The sequence below is a fragment of the Epinephelus moara genome, chromosome 20 (genome assembly GCF_006386435.1).
Source record: "Epinephelus moara isolate mb chromosome 20, YSFRI_EMoa_1.0, whole genome shotgun sequence".
NCBI classification, from domain to species: domain Eukaryota; kingdom Metazoa; phylum Chordata; class Actinopteri; order Perciformes; family Serranidae; genus Epinephelus; species Epinephelus moara.
In genome coordinates, this window is record NC_065525.1 from 9,137,334 (window position 1) to 9,155,276 (window position 17,943).

At 40.2% G+C, this 17,943-nt stretch overlaps 1 protein-coding gene across 1 annotated transcript in view; it reads left to right on the forward strand.

The window, feature by feature from the left end:
- parvaa (parvin, alpha a) overlaps positions 1–6,895 on the forward strand; it is a 36,469-nt gene extending 29,574 nt beyond the window's left edge. Inside the window, exons 10-13 of the mRNA XM_050073450.1 lie at positions 707–775; positions 1,023–1,124; positions 4,175–4,247; positions 5,884–6,895. Coding sequence (XP_049929407.1) covers positions 707–775; positions 1,023–1,124; positions 4,175–4,247; positions 5,884–5,960 — 321 coding nt within the window. The 3' untranslated portion in view covers positions 5,961–6,895. The remainder of the gene's footprint in view (positions 1–706; positions 776–1,022; positions 1,125–4,174; positions 4,248–5,883) is intronic.
- The last annotated feature ends 11,048 nt before the right edge of the window (positions 6,896–17,943 follow it).

The window sequence follows — 17,943 nt, forward strand, 5'->3', positions numbered from 1 at the left end:
TAAAAAAGAGTGCATCTAGTTGGGTAGAGATTTGCCGTACTGTGCAGTGGAAATGCTACATTACTGTCGTCTTTTGGGGGACCTTCAATCCCATCAAATGGCCTTAGTCAGTGGATGGACTATGCTTAGTTGTCATGGAGTTAGCTGGGACAAATGAGCAAACTTTGCGATATCATTTGTTGATAAAGAAGCTGATATGCGATTGAAAGCCCCAGGAATACAGCTAGTAAGTGGACCTTGAGTTAAGATTTTTATTTTTTGTTGGTCAAGCTACAACATTATTATATTTGCACAAGATATTGCACAAATGATGTAAAATACCAGATGCTGTGGTTCAGTTGCTAACAAGCCAAATTCAGTAGAATTAACATTTCAGTGGTTACATTTTTTTGTCCTCAGTTGTGACAATCATTAAAATCAGATTAAACCATGTCTGCATTTTTGTTTGGATACTGTGAGTGTGGAGTTTCAATGCACGTATTGTCTTAGACCATTTTTGCCATAGTGGTGAGAATCTTTACTATGGGCACCACAACCTGAGATGCTTTGTGCCACACAGCTACTTTGTGTTTTGTTTACAGCTTTGTTTTTAATGTCTACAGTGAGGGTGTAGATTTGCGTAAGCAGATCTTTGAGTGTACATTCCCTGTCTCATTTGAGAAGTTTCCAGCTTTTGTGACAGATGTTATCCTTTGTGTTTTCTCAGACATTGATCACGTTTGTGAACAAACACCTCAACAAGCTCAACCTTGAGGTGTCTGAATTGGACACACAGGTACATCACACACCTACATACACATACAGGTCAACATTTTCAAATGTTCAAAGGTCATTCACAGTATATACTTAAGTGATGCTGAAGTGGAAATATATTTTTGAAAAACATGCTCATCTAAACATATATTTGATCTGTCATTAAGATTTTAGTTTTCTGGGAAAAAAAACTGAGATGTCACTTTTTTCTAAATCGCCTTGTTTAATCAGTAAGTCTGTCTTTTTACATGACTGTGTTTGTGTCTCAGTTTGCAGATGGTGTTTATCTGGTGTTGCTGATGGGGCTGTTGGAGGGATATTTTGTGCCGCTCTACAACTTTTTCCTCACCCCAGAGAATTTTGACCAAAAGGTAAAGTGTGATTATTTGTCCACATCCATCAGTGAGCTAGACTATTTCAGGAATACTCCACCAAAAACCTATAATTTAGGTATCAAACAAAAACTGTCCGTTGGCTTAAAACTTCTGACAAGTTTGTAGTTTGCTCCATGATGGAGAACAGCAGCTGTAGTCTTCAATTTACATCCATTATAATGGATTTCAAATGGGACTTTGTTTGACCCTGTAAAAAAAGGGGCTTAAAAAAATCTCCACAGAAACTTCTCACTTCACTACTTGGACATAATCTGCCTCTGCACTGTCCAGTCACATGGTCAGTATTTTCTAAATACTCTTACACCACAGTATTTCAGAATATGACTGAAAGCACAGTTTCAGTTTGTTGGCTAGCTGTTAACTGTTTTTGTGTGCAACAACTTTTGATTACTTTGGTCAGGAATGACACACGTAAACAGTTCCTCATGCTAGCGACAAACTGAAGCTGTGTTTTTATACCTTGTCATCGGTAACAGCTGTGGCCAGAGGCATTTTGTTTCTGTCCCATTCTCATGAATGCGGTATCTCAAGGGAATTGAGGGAATTTCTTCAGATTTGGCACAAATGTCCACTTGGAGTCAAGGATGAATTGTTTAGATTTTGGTGCTCAAACGTCAAGGTCACTGTGACCTTCCATCCGTCTCATTTTTGTGAACACAATATCTCAAAAAGGCCTTATGGGAATTTCCTTAAATTTGGCAAACGTACACCTGGACTCAAGTATGAATCGATTAGAATTTGGGAGTCGAACGTCACTGTGACCTCACAAAACACGTTTTTTTTTTTTTGTTTGTTTGTTTGTTTTAACTCATGAATTTGTACACAAGATATGGCCAACTTTCATACAAATGTCTAATAGGATTAAATGATGAAGTGATGACATTTTATATCCAAAAGTTCAAAGGTCAGCTTTAATGTGATATCAAATCGTATTGCTGGTATTTTGGTGAAAATATGTGTCTAATTCAACTCACTAGATTTACAATGAAACTATGACAATCTAATTAAAGTGGTGATTTTCAGATCAATAGTCTTTGAAGGTGTTCATGTCCATTGGGTGAACAGTGCCTTTTTATCCTTGGAAAGTATGTACTGTATATAAAGGCTACAACTGGTTGATATTTGTGCCTTCAAATTAAAGCTAAAAGTTAGCACTTAAAACTGATTGTCATTGCTTCATTTCTGTTTCACTGTTCTTGAGAACAGAGCTAGAACAAGTATGTGAATGCAGATGGTCTGCACCGCATATATATCTCTCTCCTGTGCTGATGATGTGTTACATCTGTTGTTGCAACTATGACTTCAGTGGAGAGTCCTGGTTCACTCACAACTGGAAAGCAAGGATTACACAGAATGTACAAATAATGCAACATTTTTTTCTGCTGTATTTTGGACAAGCAGGCATACAGACTAGTTGTTGTGAGCTGCACCATATTGACGCATCCAATCTTTTCTCCTCGAGATCTGTGAAAAGAAGACCTAGACCCATCTTTGGTCTTGACCTATAGTTTAAGAAACACTCCTAAATCAATACTTCATTTCTGAGGAGCCTGTGCACTCGGAGCCAGGACTCTCCTCTCAATAGCCTGATAAATGCCATCCGTTTTCCCCAGAGCCCATTCAGTGCCGAGCCATCTCTCCTCTCCATTGGCCTCTGTAGTACTACGGTATTCTGAACAGGCAATCTGCGGAGACACCACAGTAGCCTTTTGTTTGGGTCTTGGCCAGCGGCCCCTGCCAAGCTGCGAAGCAGAATGGGCATCAGTGCTACAATGTACACAACTGTGCGCGCACACACACACATACACACACACACACACACACACACACACACACACAGATACTCCTGGCCCGGAAGAACAGGCACCAGCCCCACAGCATCTGTAATCTCCTTTTGCACAGGGAAACACTGGAGTGGCTTAGGGGCTCAGCTCTATTACTCTGTGTGTGTGTGTCCGTATGTGTGTATGTGTAAGGGCCTAGAGGGCCTATCGATGATACACCAGGGGTGGGCTGTGAAAAGTAGCACGAGGCATCAAGAAAGCACTCCTGCTTCTGCTCAGTAGATCTCTACTTAAGGCTCATTCTCTTCCTTTCTCTTTGACTGTATCAGATGGCGAAGGTCACGCTTTTCACACAATAAGCCCTTGTTGGGCAAAGCTTTTAGTACATCACAGCAGGGCGAGCACACGCAGATACAATGGGCAGAGAATAGAAAACATCTTTCAACTCTTTCTGTCTCTTCCCTCTGATTGGGTTTCCTCCTCTCTTGCGCTTTGTTTATTGCTCACAAGTCAGATTGGCTTAGACGACTTTGCTGGTTTCCTCCAGAGAACTGTGTCTCTGCTCGTCTAAATGCAGTAGTATTGTACATCTACATAATTCCATCTGTAAATGATCCACCTGATAACCATCAGCTCTGCTCTTTGTTATCATTCATGTCCACCATAATGAGCAGTTTCCAGGAAAAACTGTATAAGCAATGTCTCCAGCATGTGTGTTTCCTCCTATCCCAGCTGCAGAAAATCTAATAAAGTTAAAAATGCTCTACGCTGCATTCTGTTCATTTTATTTCTACATGCAGTCAAATTGTACAAGTGTTACTCATACACTTGTAATGGCATGAAAAGCCTGACTTTCAATGACAGCATCAATTTCTGGAGCTTTCTGAGTGACACTGCTGATATGTATCCATTGATAAATGAGGGAGCAGAGTGTTTGTGCAGCTGCTGAAGGCTTATGGTCTTACAGGACAGAGCAGTGTTGTGTTTGCCAACACAGGAAGCTGCGGTAGCACGATTGAATCGACCCAGAGTGTGTTGTGGGATTTAGCAACTAGTGTCTATGTTTCCTTATCAGCGAGAAGCTGTGTGGAGTTGAATGATTTGTACTTGCCCACTTATGTGTGTTTGTGAAAAGTTAAGGTTGTGTGTGTCTGTGTGTGGTGTCTGCATGTACACACGGTAGTGAACATGCTTCCTGTAGCGCTTTCTTGTGTTCTAACAGTCTCATCACATTCTCTGCAGGTCCACAATGTGTCCTTTTCCTTTGAACTGATGCAGGACGGAGGTCTGGAGAGACCAAAGCCCCGACCAGAGGGTAAGACTCACATTTACCTAGGGATGTCCCTGTGAAGTTTTTTATGCCCAGTCCCGATCCAAGTCTTGCGTATCCCTGATACTGATGTGATACTTAGATTTACCTGTTGATCAAAGATATAATTCAAATGTCGAAAAATGACAAAACCAATGTTTTATATTTTGTTGAGTTGGTTACTTACATCATCCCAAATGTTTCCATCAGTGTTTAAACCCACAGAAATCAGATATTTGAATCTAGGGCTCAGTCTGTGTCATTTGATCACTGTAGCCTGTGAGTGGCGTCATATCCCCTTTGCACATGCGTTAGGGTTGTGGCTGTCTGCCATGGGTTTACAATACACTTTTTAGATCTTGGTCATTTTTAGTGATGGATTTTAACCCGGATGAAGGATTTTAGTCATCAGACGTCTGGATTTTAAGTTATCAGAGAAACAAGCTGAGCAGACGTCAGCGGCAGCTCAGCTCCAGTTGCTGCCATGCTGAACAGCGCCGGAGAATCCCCGATTTTCAACATGAAACTGCGTTATTCAGTGTTTCTACAGGTTTAAACCAGCGGGAGGTGACTTCTGCAGATAATTCCACTCACGATAAAAACCTCCTGAACATCTGGAAAAACAGTCTGTGACAAGCAGAACAGCATCAGAGAAACACTGATTTGTAACATGAATCGGCTCCCAGTAAAAACCTTCATTGAACACTGAACGAATCCTAACCAGGAGAAATTGACTGCAATAACGGCATTGCTCCGTCTTTTGTTAGCAGCAGAAAATTACATATCGTACATTTAATTATGTGTTCATTCATTCACTCATTTTCCATATCCACTCATCCTGTTGGGGGTCACGGGGGGGCTGGAGCCTATCCCAGCTGACATTGGGCGAGAGGCGGGGTACACCCTGTACAGGTCACCAGACTATCACAGGCTGACACATAGAGACAGACAACCATTCACGCTCACATTCACACCTACGGCCAATTTAGAGTCACCAATTAACCTAGTCCCCAACCTGCATGTCTTTGGACTGTGGGAGGAAGCCAGAGTATTCAGAGAAAACCCACACTAACATGGAGAGAACATGCAAACCCCACACAGAAGGGCTCCCCCACCCCAAGGTTCGAACCCCTCATCCTGGGTTTGAACCAGAAACCCCCTTGCTGTGAGGCGACAATGCTTAACACTCTACCACTGTGTCGCCTTTAATTATGTTTCTGACATAGAATTAACAGCTGTAGCCTTCTATATTTGACACACCTTATTATAAAAACACTGCAGCAAAAATATTCCTAGCAGAGTCTAACACAACTCTAAATGTACGTACGTCTAATATTGTTCATGTTAGATAAACCAAAATGATCGACAATATTGTTATTGTGTTGAGTCCGAAACAAATTTCCTTTAATCGTACCATAGTACAGCCAAAGCATCTTGCAGCTGTCTGCTGAACTTTGTTTGCTAGAGGAGAGATATGTCTGGCGCAAAAAGGCCACTAAGCTGTAGACGGGCAGGAATGGGCACCTGTAGTACAGCCTGCAGCAGCTGGTGTATAGACAAGATATATACTCTCGCTAGATGTATGTCTATATACAACTCTTTGATTCTTTCTCTCTTTTTCTTTCTTTCCTTTTTTATCCAGATATAGTGAACTGTGACCTTAAATCGACACTCCGCGTGCTCTACAACCTCTTCACCAGGTACAGGAATGTAGACTGAGCACCATGTGTGGCGGAGGAGAGAACACTTTATACCGTGGACCACATGTTAAAGCTTAAAAAATATCTTTTCCTTCTATTGGTCTTACAAGTCTGTTTTTATCTGCATGCATGCATCACATTTTGTCCCTGTTGGATAATGTACCACACACAAATCTGTATTATTTTCTTTCTTTTTCTTTGACATTCAGCTTGTGTGCCACAAAATGTTTGACTTTTTATGGTAAATTGGGCATTGCTAGACAATACTACAGACATGTATAAAAACAATAAGATAGCCATGATTAATTCTGTAATGATTTCCATCACCCTGTATTGATATAAAGGGAAGATTTTAGATGAACACATTTATCTTTTAATTCAGAAAAGAAACTGTTTAACTGTATTTATTATAAATTTTGATACACTTGTCCTTTCTCACCTTTCCAGCTTTCATTTTCTCCTCTCTGCTCTTGTTTATGTCATTCATAAGTGCCTTTATTTAAACATGTGAACACTGTCAGCTCCCAGTATTTAATATTGGGATGCATGTGCTCCACAGTTATAGTCTTAACGTCCCACATTTCCTTTGCATGTGTGGAGCGACATATGAAATATTTGACCAAAGCTCTGCTGCATTCACACTGTAAAGGCTTTACTCAGCAACCACTCGCTTTCTAGTATTTTATTTAGGTAAATCACCATTATATAATCACTCTGCTTTTTGTGGTTAAATACATCATATATATCATATTTTAATACACATTAGATTCCTCTCCTTTCTGCAAGGCAAATGAAAACTGACTTAATATATTTTGTTGTGTTCTACTTTCAAGGCATTTTCACTTTTTCAAACAACAAATGCAGCAACCGTCTGTGGTTCAAGCTACCGACACATTCTCTATCATGTATGTATGTTTTAATGCATTTTATTCAATAAATTGTTCAGTCCCTGAATGCAGCTGCATTTTTTTGCCCCTCAGAGGAAGCAGAAATGCTTTTCCAACAAAACAAATATTGGGGTCAGATTGGTTCCAATTTAGCCCGCACAGAAAGCCAAGTGGACCTGCACAACAATTTTCTTTTTCACTAAATTGAGATAGACTGTCAGAAAAGCTGTGTAAAAGCTTTCTGAATTGGAGCTGACCCCAACGTAGACCGAAATAGATAGCACAGTTACCGAATGGATGAAAAGGTTTTTTTCCTCGCACATTCCACAATAGCTTTTGAAAAGAAAAAAGGGGGGGAATGGGTGTGTATACTGTAGGTGTTCACTTGTGTGTTGATGTATTATTAATTATACTGTGGTATTGCGGTGATCTCTGCTGATACTGACACACGTTGCCAAGACTCAGATTCCGATGTTTTTGATTCCAAGTTGCTTTTTAATTACTTTCCAGTTTTGTCAGTCTGTTTTTGTATTTTATGAACTCAGAAAACTCTGTGTGTGTGTGTGTGTGTGTGTGTGTGTGTGTGTGTGTGTGTAGTCCCTAACATACGAAGTGTGAGTCCCTAAATTGTAAAGTGAGTAATCCTTTTGGACTGTAACATATTTCAAGGTGAGAGCATTGTTTAGGCCAAAATTTAATCTTCAATTGAGAGTTTGTGAAAGAGTGCTCCTGTGTGTGCGATGTAAAGCCTGAGCTGCAGTGTTCCTTTATGAAACATTAAGTTTCACCTTCAAGGAGCTCTTAAAACCTCCACATTTTGTACGCGAGGACAGAAAAGAGCTATAGGCACATACACAGTATGTGTGTGTCGACAAAACGCCTGGAGCGCAGTGTAACATTTGGTACAAGTAACAGCATCCGGCAATGATTGCCCTCTCAGATGCTCTCATGTCAGCTGCAACAGATCCTGAGGGATCTGAAACCATGTTATGATCATTTCCTCTGCGCTCCCTCGCCCAGGGAACAATTCAGCTGCTCTAGTTATTACCTTGTTACATCATTGTTATTGCATTATTGTTACATTGTCGCTCCGTGCATGGGTCACATGGGGGCACAGAGCCGCATTCCTCTGATTGAAGGCACCACAGTAATGTGGAGATGAAGAGCTGCTTCACAGATGGGAAAGTTGGTTTAAAAAGTTTCATTAAAGTTTTTAATAAATTCATTATTTGCTAACAAGCTATGTCATTTTGTTTGCTAATAAGTTATTGTGTCAACCAAAGGCTGTAATCAATCCTTATGATTTTTTTTGTGCAACTTGTAGTGAAAAGCTTTGCTTTGTGACATTTTTACATGTTATTTATTTTTTATTTAATCACTCTGCCCTCTTAAATGTGTAATCCTTAAGACTTTGTAGCAAATAGTTTTGGTAAATGCATTCATGCACTTTATTACTAGAGTTAGATAAGAAGATTGTTACCACATTGTCTACAGTAAAAATAGCTGGAGACAACGGCCGTTTAACTTGGCTCAATGTATGAACTGGAAACAGCTAACCTAGCTCTGTCCTAAGGTAACATAAAATCTGTCCACAACACCTCTGACACTCACTAATTAAACAATATTGTATCACTCTTGTTGAATCAGTGCAAAAATCAAAGTGTGAAAACCAACCATTTGCCATTTTACAGGCGGTTTTATGCATAGCTATTAAATTCCTTTTATTTATTTGGATATGATAAAAAAAATAAATACAAAAATAAATACAGTAATTTAAGAGATATTACTGGGTAGAATTAAAAAAAAAACACATTGGGGAATTAACATTGAAATTGGTGATAGCCAAATATTTTTTTCAAAAAAAACCAAAAACAATTCTAAACAATAAGGCCCACTAAAGATAAAAAAATAAGACCACAGGAGGGAAAAAATATAAATAAAATTCTATTTCAATGCTATTTTTTAGTCATTTCATTCAATCTAAATCTCACCAAAAGATATTCCTCAAAATCATTTTAAGCTGCACTATTTTATATGAACAATTGTTCAAATGTCTGTGTGTAATGTGAAAGAGGTCACTCGTGAGAAATTCACAGTCATCACCCATAATTTCTCTTAGCTAACCATATTTCTAACAGTAGCAGTCAGTTTGTTTAAGAAAAAAAATATATTCTACAGCACCAAACAGCAGTCAAAGTTAGCAATTAGCTGAATAACACAGTGAAGCATTTTGCAGCTAAGGAGTCAGATATTTCTCTCAGGAATTGGTGGAGACCAAAAACAGAGCTAAAAGGAGAGTGAATATTGGAATAACATTCAACAGGTGGACAAACACAATTTTTAATTGCTCTGTGTTTGCTGGGTGGGTAACTGACTGCAAATGTTGAAATTTATGATCATCAAATGTCAGTGTTTACAGCTTGTTCCGCTGCCCCAAAGTGGACAAAGGCAATCCATTAATACTATTTCAAAGCCAGGTTTTGCAATAATGACTGTTTCACTTTAAATTATTCCTTACTTGTTTGATTATAATTTTCAACAGCAGTGTGTTTACAGATCGCCACTTTGTGTTCCACTTAGATATTAAGTAAAACATAAACCCATTTAGTAGTTTTACCTATATTTGGCTAGGATCACAGGTTTAACTAAATGTTAAAGAAAGAAAGAAGAAAGTCCTCCATTCTGATGGTTGATCCTCCCATGAGGCAGCAACGCTACTTGATCACAACACAGAAGCTCCAGGAGGTCCTCAGATGCTCCTCTGCTGCTGGCATCGACCTCTGACCTCTTTATGAACCAGGGCAAGACAAAAGACTGTTTCCCTTGTGAAGATCAATAAAGTATCACATTATTATATTATGTGGCATTAGATAAAAGGTTCGGCCATGCAGCCCAATAATGGCTGGCACTCCACTTAGGTAATGTTACAAAGTAGAGCGGGATTGCTTCACTGGCCATAAGCGTATCGATGTTATATGTTTATGCTCTGACATGTCTCCTTTTCCCGTTTGTTTCTCAGAAGCTCGCCTCCAGTCTTCATGATGAATGTGACAATATCAATTTGCCCTTCTGAGAAGAGAGGGCGGGAGCAACAGAAACATAGGGAGGAGGTATTATCATATAAGACTCGTGCACTATTTCCCATTATGTGATGTAATAATCTACTACCAGTGTGAGGAACTGGCAGTAAGAGCTCACTGTAATTAGGCCAGGAGATACAAAAGCTTTTTACTGTAGTTACATGACGATGTATAGACGATTATCTGATGCAAGTGTTAATAATCTATATTAGTACCCAGGTTTTGAGTCTTGGATTTGATAGTATTCAGGATATGACATTTACACAGTTAAAGAAACCTGGTTATTCATCTCTGTGTGTAAATTAGTCTGACATTACCTCGTTATTCTTAATTTTGCTTATTCATCTGATCACCTGTAGAGAAAAATGAGAGTAGCCTGAAATGTATCCAAATTGTGTTAGACTGTTACCTTCATCTTTGTTTTTCACATTGTCCAATCATATTTTTTGTCTGACCGACTACTACATGACTTGAGTTGACGATGCACCTGTGAGCATGAGCAAACTAAGAATCTATAGCCATGCTAGCGGCTGTACACAGCAATGCTTTGAACTAAATGCTAATGTCAGCATGATAACCAAGCGGCAACCTCTGGGCCTGAAAAATGCAGCCAACATGAAAGTGCCAAAAACTGCAGTTCTTTGAACGGCCACTTGAGGCTGGCACCAAGAGCAAGTCAATCCCCATAGACCCCCATGTTAAAATGTCCAACTTTACAGCAGGAACAAACAAGTTTACAGCCTGGTACAAAAAGTGGTTGTGGTCTCTAGAGCTAATTTCCCCCTTCATGACAACTGTACAGGGGGTGAAACTGTATGTAACTTACCTGTTTACATTTTGTTAAGGCTTAAAGTTTTGTATAATTAAGGGTGGGCTGCTTTGAGTGACAGGCTGCCTGCCGATAGTGTCTTCAGCTTCTCTGTCAGATCCACCCCTGCTACTCCACAGTGCCAGCCTCTTGCCCAAATATGGTTACTTCTGGCTCCAAATCATCAAGGTGGCAATGGCTAAAATGCCAAACTTGAGGCTTCTTTACGGCAGTCCACAAAAACTAACGGGTGACATCACGGTAGCTATGTCCATTATTTTTACAGTCTATGATGCTAACATGTTTAATGACAATGCTGACATGCTGATGTTCAGCATGTATTTAATGTTATTGTTTACTTTGCCCAGCATTTTAGTTTAGTGTGCTAGCATGCTAACATTTGTGAATTAGCACCAAACTCAAAGTACAGCTGAGAGTGATAGGAATGTCATTAGTTTTGCAGAAATTTGGTCATAAAACAACATATTGAACAAATTAAAATTTAGATCTAATGAGTGCACTATATGGAAAGTTAAGGGATCACCAAAGTAGGTACAGTCTATCCTGAGGGGGACGTGAATGTTTGTAAGAAAATGAATTCATCCAATAAATTGAGATTTTTTAATCAAACCAACATATGTTAACTTCATGGTCAATCAATCAAACAATCAATTTTATTTATAAAGCCCAATATCACAAATCACAATTTGCCTCAGAGGGCTTGGTATCACTAGGAAAAAAGTCAAGGGATAACCAAGTCATTATGATTCATCCTCTAGGGACCATGAATATCTGTAAGAATTTACATGACACTCCACCAAGTAGTATTTCAGTCTGGACCAAAGTACTGGACTGACAGTGAGACCAGCATTGGCATCCCTGTAATAATGTTGCTCGCATGAATGAAAACCTTAATTGGCTGTTTACATACCACAGTGCCCAGGTTTCTATCCACTCCAGCTAGTGTAATTAGGTATTTCTATGATGGCACATGGGCTATGGTTCCAGAAACTATGATATGATACAATCTTACATATGCAAACATACTGTATGAACGGGATACCAAACAACCGATAATCACTGGGATACGAGTGCGCTTGTAAACACTCAGGGAGTTCACTCAGTTACCGTTTGATCCCTGGCTGCTGTGTATACTGAAATCCACTTCAATCTTTTATATAACCTAATGGAAAAAAGTGAGTAAGTATATTTCCCAAAATGTTGAACTATTCATTTAAATTCTTGTCCGCTGGAACAACTCAAACATTGGCTGACATGAGTCTGTTCCTGAATTACATCTTGTCAATGAGATCATATTGATAGGATCCTAGAACTGGTTCATTTGTCAGTAAAGATCACACAAGGTTCAATACTGCGTTGAATATGTTTAATCTACTGCTACACTACACTACACTCAAGACAGTAAGCTAACAACACCTCTTATATTATTATATTAACAGTCCATCTAGAAAAACTAAAGAATATGTGCCATGAATAACATCTAGTGTATGATCTGTAGTTCATTTCTGGAACATATGTCCTGTAGTTGTAGTCCTTTCAGGCAGGGCAGTGGAGTCTGTAGTCTGTAGATCACTTATCATGCACATAATGACCACAAAAGGTAAAACTGATTAGATCAGCACTCCCTATTCTGAGAGGCAGCAGAAGAGTGAAGGCGCTCGTGACCTCTTTTGACTAGTTCATTCATTCTCTCCCCGTCTCTGAGCAGCATGATCAATGCTGATCATGGAAACTGAGACCCTAAACCTCAGACCTGAAACTGCTATCTTTCATGTCTGCATGGCTTTCTCTATCCATGCGTCAAACAAATGTCAAAAATTCAAAAGGAGGCTGGTCTGCTCCCCCGTTCTATGAAAGGGAGCGTTTTAAAACACAAAAGGAGGAGGCTTGGTGTACCTGAAGCCTTGTGTTACACTGGCACACTCCATCTGCTGCTTTTTTTACTGCAGCATACGCTGTTGAAGTTGCATTGTGAACGTATTGTGTTAGAGTAAAAGTGGAGCAGTGTGCCAGGCAGGCTCCCTGAATACAGTGTTCTGTATAATGTTGTCCACAGCCTGTATGTTCTGAAAATGTACTGTTTATAATGTGTGCAACTCTAAATTTGCATATACAAAATAAGTCCCCTCATAACTGGTCAGGTAGGCAGGATCAGGTAGATAAAAATCCTGAAAAGCTTCAGATAATATCTGAAGACAATCTGGCAAATTACAAATGGAGGTGGGTCAGTATATATCTGGCTCATCTCCACGGGTTTAAGAATGGAAGGTAGGGTAAATGTGCATTGTGCAAGGGAGTTATAGGTGGACTGCTGTAGGGTTGATGACCTCGACATGGGGAATGGTCCAATGAACCTTGGTGCAGTTTCCTGGACTCCACTCGCAGGAAGGAATGCTGGTTCCTCCACTACTCCAGTGGCATCTTGACCGCCAACAGGTAACACTTCCCAGTGTTGTAGTTGCATTTAATTGGAGTGAGCTTGCAAGAGAAGAGGGTGCTGGGGTGGAGTCTCTGGTCCATGGCGCAAATGGACGGCCCCAACTTCAGAGTCTGGGGCATCCACTGAAAATTCAGGAAAGGTTAGGATAGGTGCAAAGGTGAACAGTCTTTTGAGCTCACCAAATCCCATATCCGTACCCAGGGACCATAGGCAGGATGAGTTCAGAGAGTTGAGGGCTGTGAGCAGGCTTGACTACTGAGCCAGAACTCTGGATGACCCTCTGGTAAAAGCTGGCAAAACCCAGGAACCACTGCAACTCCTTCAGGGATGATAGAAATGGCCGGGCGAGGTCTACTTTCACCTTGGAGGGGTCCTTCTGAAAGCTACCAGCAGCCACCACTCAGCCCAGGAGGGAGACCTTAGAGACATGAGCACACAGAAGTTGTTCTCTAGCCGTTGCTGAAGCTTCACCTGCTTCACATATTCTTGCAGGGACTTGAAGAAACAGACATTTATAATTCTACAACTCAGAGGTAACCAGTGTGGCTGATTCCTACTAACACATCCTGCACACATACAGCAACATTATTGCAGTGTTTTTGGCCACCCCGTACGTAGGTCCAATACCCACTCTCCTTTTAGTTATGATCTTTAGTGAGTCCTGAGGGAAATATTTTAGTCTGTAGCAGCTAAATTCTCCACTATGTTCACCAGGTGGATGCTAACTTTGCTTGTACGTATGCCATTTGCTGCCAGGCAGGTAAGGTGTGGTGAGTTTGTCTCGCTATTTCATTGAAATAAATAGTGGTTGGAAACTAAGTTGATGAGAGCATTGACCAAAACACTTCAGTTGCAACAATACCAAAACAATGAGCTGAAAGACATTAAAATACTCAATAGATCGCAGAGGAATGCCAGGGTTTAGTGAATTTTCACATTGAGTACATTAACATGCACAGAAAAAGTCTGGTTTGTGCTCTTATTCTGAAAAAGACGATATTCCTACTAAGCTGTTTACATGGTTAATGAAAGTAAATATTCCACTAATAATCCTGTTTACATGCAGCCGTGCATACGTGGATTTTTTTTTTTTCAAAGTTTCCTACCAGTAGAGGACTTGTTGGACCATGTCAGCACAGCCTCCCTCTTTCATTCCTTCAACCACCTTCTTGAAAAGGTTGGCGCTGCAATATTTGCGTACATGAAAAATCAATTGATAAATAAAATAAAAATAAAGTAAAAAAATAAGTAGGGCGGCACGGTGGTGCAGTAATTAGCATTTGTCGCCTCACAGCAAGAGGGTTCCTGGTTTGAGCCCAGGGTTGGGGGTTCGAGCCCTTCTGTGCAGAGTTTGCATGTTCTCCTCATATCAGTGTGGGTTATCTCCAGGTACTCCAGCTTCCTCCCACAGTCCAAAGACATGCAGGTTAATTGGTGACTCCAAATTGGCCGTAGCTGTGAATGTTAGCATGAATGGTTGTCTGTGTCTATGTGTCAGCCCTGTGATGATCTGGTGACCTGTCCAGGGTGTACCCCACCTCTCACCCAGTGTCAGCTGGGATAGGCTCCAGCCCCCCCACGACCCCTAACAGGATAAGCAGTTATAGAAAATGAATGAGACCCCTAACAGGATAAGCAGTTATAGAAAATGAATGAAAAAAATAAGTTGCTATCTAAGTCTTTAATAATGTTAAAACGTTTTTTTTCTACTGAGCAAATGTGGGCTTTTCTTTTTGGCATGCATTCTGTACACCAGCCTTGCGAACTGCTGGTGAATTGGTTTGTGTACAGTGTCTCTATGACAACACAAAAAGTTGGCCATAAACAGACAAGAGGCTGTGTGTCGCAAACTGTGGTTAAAACCCCAATTGAGATGCATATTCCAAATGGACTGTATATGTGCCCAAATAATGTCATTAAAACCTGAATAATATCAGCATATACCACGTATCTTAATCGCAAACGCTAAATTCGGAAAAAGGCCAAATTCGAAATATCTAAACAGGATATGCTGTTTACATGAGCCGCATCACATTCAAAATACTGTCATATTCAGAATAATAGTGGAATATTAGCGTGCATGTTAACGTAGCCAATGATTCCTGTCAGCTGCAGTGAGAATAAGCTCTGGGCAGCAGGCTTATAGGACTGCGTCATCTATGTGCATCTGATGTGTACCTTGTATGGAAACTGAAGAGGGCTCAAGAAGGCAATCAGCAGGACCAGCTTATCATTTCAAAGTCTTCATTATAGCAATACTGCTGGCCTGATTAGGCTGATTTTCCTTGTTGAATTAAGCTGTTGTATAACTGTGGTTAAACATGTTTACATCTCAACACTCGTGAGTTAGGGAGGCAGTTTTTTCCTTACTCCCTGATATTGACACCATTATTTCATCTACATTTACCACCCAGACATAAAAAAAAATGAATAAATGTAATATTACTGGTGGGCAATTAGTTCAAATATAGAATATAAAATACCTGCATTTCATGAAATAAAGACGAGTTAGGGAGCAATGCAAAAAGAGACAGGAAACCATGGCTTACAAGATAAAACTGCTTTTAACTTATGAAAGCAGTTTTCATTCGCTGAAGTTCCAGAGTGCTTTGCCATCTTGAATAATCAGGCAGTTCCAAGGCTGCTGCTGCTGATAATGTTAATAAAAAACCCCAAAAACGAACAAATAAATGAATAAATAAGTAAAAAAATAAACTAAAATAAACACTCATTGAGTTGCTTTGCAACATTGAAAAACAGAAGCAATCTACACAGAAATTAACATCATGTAAAGCCTCGCAGTCTCCATACTGTGAGGATGCACTCACCCTGTTCCTTGTGTCAGAAATGTTGCTCAAACAAAACATGCACACATACATGTAAACACACTTTACTGAAGGTTAAACTGGAACCTACACAAACAAACTCTCCAGAATATAGTTACTAATATGTGGAGTAATGGAGGTAAGCAACAGTCACAAAGACCAAGGTTTCGGTGAAGTGCCAGAATACATTGCGATCGCACTGAATGCTGTGCTTCAGGTTTTTATTTTCCTCAGGCTCATCTTGCAATAGAATAAATTCTATTAGGTGAGAGTTTAATTAATTTATGTGCTCAAGTATTACTTTAATTACTCCTTCTCTTTCAAATTCAGATCCATTCAATGTGTTTTTTCTCTAGTATTACCAAAGCGTCAAGGCCATAGTTCACTTTATTTTACTGTAATTTTTAATCACTTTGTCTACTTGTATTAATGACACACTTATGTTTCCAAAGGGTTCACTCTCTTCTTCTCCTTGATATATTCTCCATAAAAGCCACAAACAGCAGAGGACACAAAGAGCATTCTTGTTGAAGTCCACTCGTAACCAGCCAGATTTAATGGAAAGAATGCAAACAGCTTTTAATCTGCTGTTAACCCTGTTGTCCAGCAATTTATCCCACAGGATATGTCAGGAACCACATGCACTCATGGGCTAGTTTGAGATCTGTAATACCATGCATTCATGTTTGTTTGCTAGCAGTCTTCTTCTTGGCTGCTTTAATGGGCACATTTCTACATTTGTTGGCCAACTGGCGATCAGTGGATATCACTGGAATGTGAGGGGCGACTGTGGCTCAGGAGGTAGCGGGTCGTCCGCTAATTGAAAGATTGGTGGTACCGATACAGATACCCGGCTCTTCTACTCTACATGTTAAGGTATCCTTGGGCAAGATACTGCTTGTGAATGTATGGCTGATAAGCAGGTTTATGTATGGTAGCCTCAGCCATCGGTGTATGAATGGCTGTGTAAATGGGTGAATGTGGCATGTAGTATAAAAGTGGTTTGAGTGGATGGAGCACTAGAAAGTAGGGATGCACTGCAATAAGTGATTAACATAGGGGGGAACAAAATAAAATAAATAAATGAAATAAAAATCAACCAGCCACCATCCTCCCCTGACAAGTCCCTTCATAAGTAAAGAACAGTCCCTAAAGTGCGGTGAGGTTTGTGGGCCGTTACCTGCTACAAAGAGTAATGTGAACGGCTCGTTTCTCCTCTGATACCCAACATACTGTGTGCCGCCATGGCTCGGCTGTTCAGGTACTTTTGGGCAGTCATGACAACAAGTTATTCACCTGGAGCCGGACTTCTCCTTCGCCGGTAAGCCGTTATCATGCGCCGCCGTATTTGACAGGAATACGTATTCCTGTGTGTGTCTTTGACCCCCGTTCAACCCACAACCGGCAGGATTCGCCGTTTCGTTTCTGCTGCTGGTTGAAATCTGTACTCGCACAGCATGCTGAATGATTTATTTTGCCTGCACAAAACTATTTTTAGTCGCAAATGCGAGTGCGGTGACGGACGGAGTAAAATATTGCCACACTGCCGACATTTTACTCCGTCCGCCACCGCGCTGTTTGATTGCGTTATCAAAACACGCCGCTATTATTCGGCCTTGCTTTTCACTTATTCCACCGAATACCGAATGTGTGTTTATTTGCAATATTCCGCCGAATATATTCGGTTACCGAATATTCGGTGCATCCCTACTAGAAAGGTCTGTACAAATACATAAAAGACATAAAAACTTGGATGAGCACCAATTTCCTGATGTTAAATTCAGACAAAACTGAAGTTATTGTTCTTGGCCCCAACAACTCAGAGGACTCTTTATCTGATGACATAGTTTCTCTAGATGGCATTGCTCTGGCCTCTAGCACTACCGTAAGAAACCTCGGAGTAATATTTGATCAAGATTTGTCTTTTAATTCTCATTTAAA